The sequence below is a fragment of the Sardina pilchardus genome, chromosome 13, assembly GCF_963854185.1.
Source record: "Sardina pilchardus chromosome 13, fSarPil1.1, whole genome shotgun sequence".
In the NCBI taxonomy this organism is placed as follows: domain Eukaryota; kingdom Metazoa; phylum Chordata; class Actinopteri; order Clupeiformes; family Clupeidae; genus Sardina; species Sardina pilchardus.
This window is the reverse complement of record NC_085006.1, coordinates 21,768,536-21,772,202: the sequence shown is the minus strand read 5'-3', so window position 1 is coordinate 21,772,202 and position 3,667 is coordinate 21,768,536. Positions and strand designations below refer to the sequence as shown.

Genomic DNA, 3,667 nt, shown 5'->3' with positions numbered 1-3,667 from the left:
TCTTCAGTAGATAATGAATAACAAACTACTTAATATATCATCAAAGGCAAATAATACAAAAAGGTCATTTTATTTCTTGTTATATTCAATGGAGAGTTAACACAGTTCAATTTGTCAACAATACATTATTCAAGCTCTTAAATATCAGCCTAAATATCAGTCAATTCAGTCTGTTTTCTGCTTTAAGCTACTATCTTCTATAATATCTGTTGTTCAAAGTATTTAACTGACATCACATCATGAAAGGAACCATATTTATCAGTTGGGGTCACAGTCTGTACTGCAACATCTAATTTCAGTGCAAGATGTCATAGTTCATCAAACGATGAATGATTAGTCAACCATTGTTTCTTAGATAACACACATGTTTACAACCTTGTCTGCATAGTACTTTTCGAATCTGTGGAAGTTGTAGGCCATAAATTATTGGGTTCAGTAGGGGAGGAAGAATCAGAAATTGTATAGCCAATGCATTACGCACACCAATTGGAAGATTTACTGAACCACCCCAGCTATAAAATACATCAAACAATACGGTTACACTATATATAACCATAACCATTATATGAGGCACACATGTTTTACTGAACTTTGCTCTACCCTCAGTGGATGATATACAAACCTGAACAATGAGAGCATAAGAAATTAAAATGAAAACAAACTGTATAAGATATACTGAAATAACTACCATACTCCATACCTGGTTGGCTATTGCTCGATAACACCCCAACATTACTATTGAAGGATTGTCACAGAATAGTTTATGAATGTGATATCCACAAATGGATATTCTAGAAGTAAGGAGAATAACTATTGCTGCTGACAAGAGAGGATAAGCCCAGGCTAATACAAGCAACTTTAACACAGCACGTGGAGTCAAAATGCTGTGGTATTGCAGTGGTCTGCAAATAGCCACATAGCGATCATAAGACATCACTGTTAAAATGGTCATTTCACACATCGCAGAGCTGTAAATCACATACGTTTGAATCAAGCACCAACTGTAGCTTATCATGTGAACATCAGATTGCAAATCCAGCAAAAAATTGGGGTAAAAACCAACCGTCCCATAGAGTCCATTGGCACACAGATGAGAGAGGAAAATGTACATGGGCTCATGGAGGCTTTTATCCACTGTCACAATAAAGATCAAAGTTAAGTTGACTATGATAATGAGGATGTAAAGGACAAACACCAAAAAGAAGTACAGAGGCTTGTAAACTCCTGAGTCCTGCAGCCCAGAAAGAATAAAGAATTTAAAAGTAGAGATATTTCCCATTATTTCAGGAATATTTCTCATATACTGCTAAAGCAAATTGTAACATCATGAAGCAGCATTTAAACACATCCACCTACACACATATACCAAATAAAATATCATATTTAGTATTTTGTATTAAAGAGTTTTGATTGAGCATATTCACAATGTTTGAAACTGAATCTTCCAGCTAACAAGTTCTGACTACCTTTTGTTGTCCTGAGAACACAAGCAGATAGCTCATTTATACTTATAACTTCTCCCTTAGGGACCTCTATCATGTTTTGATGTCCATGGATGAACACAGTGAAATGCTACAGTAATGAAATATCTAAACTGCCCAGAGAAGTAGAATCAGTGACATTTTAACACCACAAATCTCATCCTCATAGTTACTGTAGGACAAGCTGCAAACACCGGCTGGGCTGCAATGGGAGTTCACAGAGCATATACTGTACAACAATTAGCTTCCTTCACAAATAATTGATGGAGCTGGGTACATCAGATCAGCAGCACACATTTTTTAAACAATTAGACCAGACTATTATAAATAGTTTTTACACAATGCTTCAGTTGTGCGCCTGGTGTAATAAATTAGTGCAAATGACCACGTGAGTTCAATTATATGAAGTTCATAATGTTATTGGTGGATGTTATAAGTCTCAGAAGCATTATTGATATCAGGAATATGCTGATAGGACCAAAGACCAATGATCAATTGATGAACTCAAGAGATAATAGATATCAAAGGTCAAGCAATAGTATTCAAATGTTCTAATGTCTTTTTTAGACTCCTCTCCAAGGTGTCTAGGGCACAGTACGGGGCACAAAATGGGCCTACTACTGTATGTTGGTGGTATGAAACATCTTCCAGAGGCACTCCTGTTGTATGCTTGTTGCAGAGTTTACCCCTGGCCACTAGGGGGTGGCATGTCATTGAGGCAGCTTACCTTAAACCTTACTGACTGAGTTAGGAGTTAGCCATATTGCTGTTTCCTGTATGACAGACATTCTTGTTGCAGACGTGAACATAATTCATGTAAGTCTCCTATCCTTCTTTATTAGGCTACTATTTTGTTGTGGTCAATGTTGGTTAAGTTCTTACTGATTTACATTCGACATGTTTAAATGATTAGTTGTAGCTCATGTTGCTATTTTGTGTATTGCTGCAGGGCTTCTTCATCTTTGTCATTAAACAAGTATTCTGACATTGAGGAGTGTATTTCTTCACTTGTCATATGCTCTCCCTTCATGGACAGAGACCTGCATGGTGTTCATGCTCCTGACCCACAGCTGTGCTCGTGGTCTGTCACTTGGCATTCTCCTCTGTCAGGAGACATCTTTGAGGAGCTGGAGCCCCTGAGGAAGATCACAAGAGAGAAGGTATTTGCTGGCAGGGGACAGACAGGACCCCATGTCTTGGTGACCGATGACTGCAGGGCAGAGAGAAGACCAGACGGGTCTTCCCTGATGCCACCCTTATCCAGTGCCCCTTCTTTCTCCTTCAAGCTGTCTGGAGGTGGTTGTGGAGAAATGAGAGCGGTGTACTGTAGACTAAGGGAAAGGCAGACTTGCGTTCAATATATTAAAAAAAAACATGCTCTCAGGGCCGGCTCTAGGCACAGCCCACCCAAACATTGTGTCTTACTCACCTAAGGTCAAGATTTTTTGTCCTTTTTGAAGGTGGTCAGGTTCTTCAGTTAGACATCTGCGCAGTGTGTAGCCTGAGGGCGCTTTCACACCACTAGTTCGATTATTTGGTCTGCTTCAGGCAGTGAAATTGTTATTATGTAGCATATAGACTCCAATGAGGTCTGCTTTCACACCTGAAAACGAACCAAAAATTGGCCTGATTGATTTTTCCTCAAAGTTTATCTTCCGGTAGAAATCGGTACCAATTTTGACTCACTTTTTTGACCTACAGGTTTGGACCCCAGTTCACGTTCTCACCAAAGGGACCGCACCAGAGGTCGACTTTTGGTGCGGAGTCAAGTGGACCGAGACCTCCTGTTTTTGGAGGTCCGCTTGTTTGGTGCGCACCCGAGTGCGATTAATGCTTTCACACCAACGAAAACGAACCGAACTAAGAGGTTTTGGTACGAATGGACCGTTTGGTGCGCACCAAAAGATGTTGGTGTGAAAGCACCCTGAAACTCAGCCTGGAGATGAGTTGGCACTTAGTCTAATGGTAGCCAGCTGGTACACAGATGTGCAGTATACCCCCTCCTGATGCCTTAAGACAGTGGTTCTTAAACTGGTCTGGCTTTGGGACCCACAATTTCCTATGTTCATAGAGTCGCGACCCATATATTTATTTAGCGTTCATGGCAAGCCAACGGATATGGTGAGCATGGTAACATACAAAGTGCCTGTAGACCTACTTGTCTGGAACATGTGGATGTTTGGCAT

General features: G+C 40.2%; 1 protein-coding gene across 1 annotated transcript; it reads right to left on the bottom strand.

Moving 5' to 3' along the window:
- Positions 1–268: 268 nt before the first annotated feature.
- On the bottom strand, positions 269–3,667 carry LOC134099183 (olfactory receptor 6N2-like). The gene is made up of 4 exons (XM_062551974.1): positions 3,640–3,667; positions 2,572–2,771; positions 392–1,231; positions 269–289 (listed from the first exon to the last, which is right to left on the bottom strand). Exons 1-4 carry the CDS (start codon positions 3,665–3,667, stop codon positions 269–271), a joined length of 1,089 nt encoding a protein of 362 aa, XP_062407958.1.

Coding starts and splice junctions, on each gene's coding strand:
- LOC134099183 (XM_062551974.1), bottom strand. CDS start 3,667: ATGCCAAACATCCACATGTTCCAGACAA. Junction 1,232..2,571: donor CTGACAGAGGAGAATGCCAA/GTGACAGACCAC, acceptor TCTGGGCTGCAG/GACTCAGGAGTTTACAAGCC. Junction 290..391: donor AACTTCCACAGATTCGAAAA/GTACTATGCAGA, acceptor CACTGAAATTAG/ATGTTGCAGTACAGACTGTG.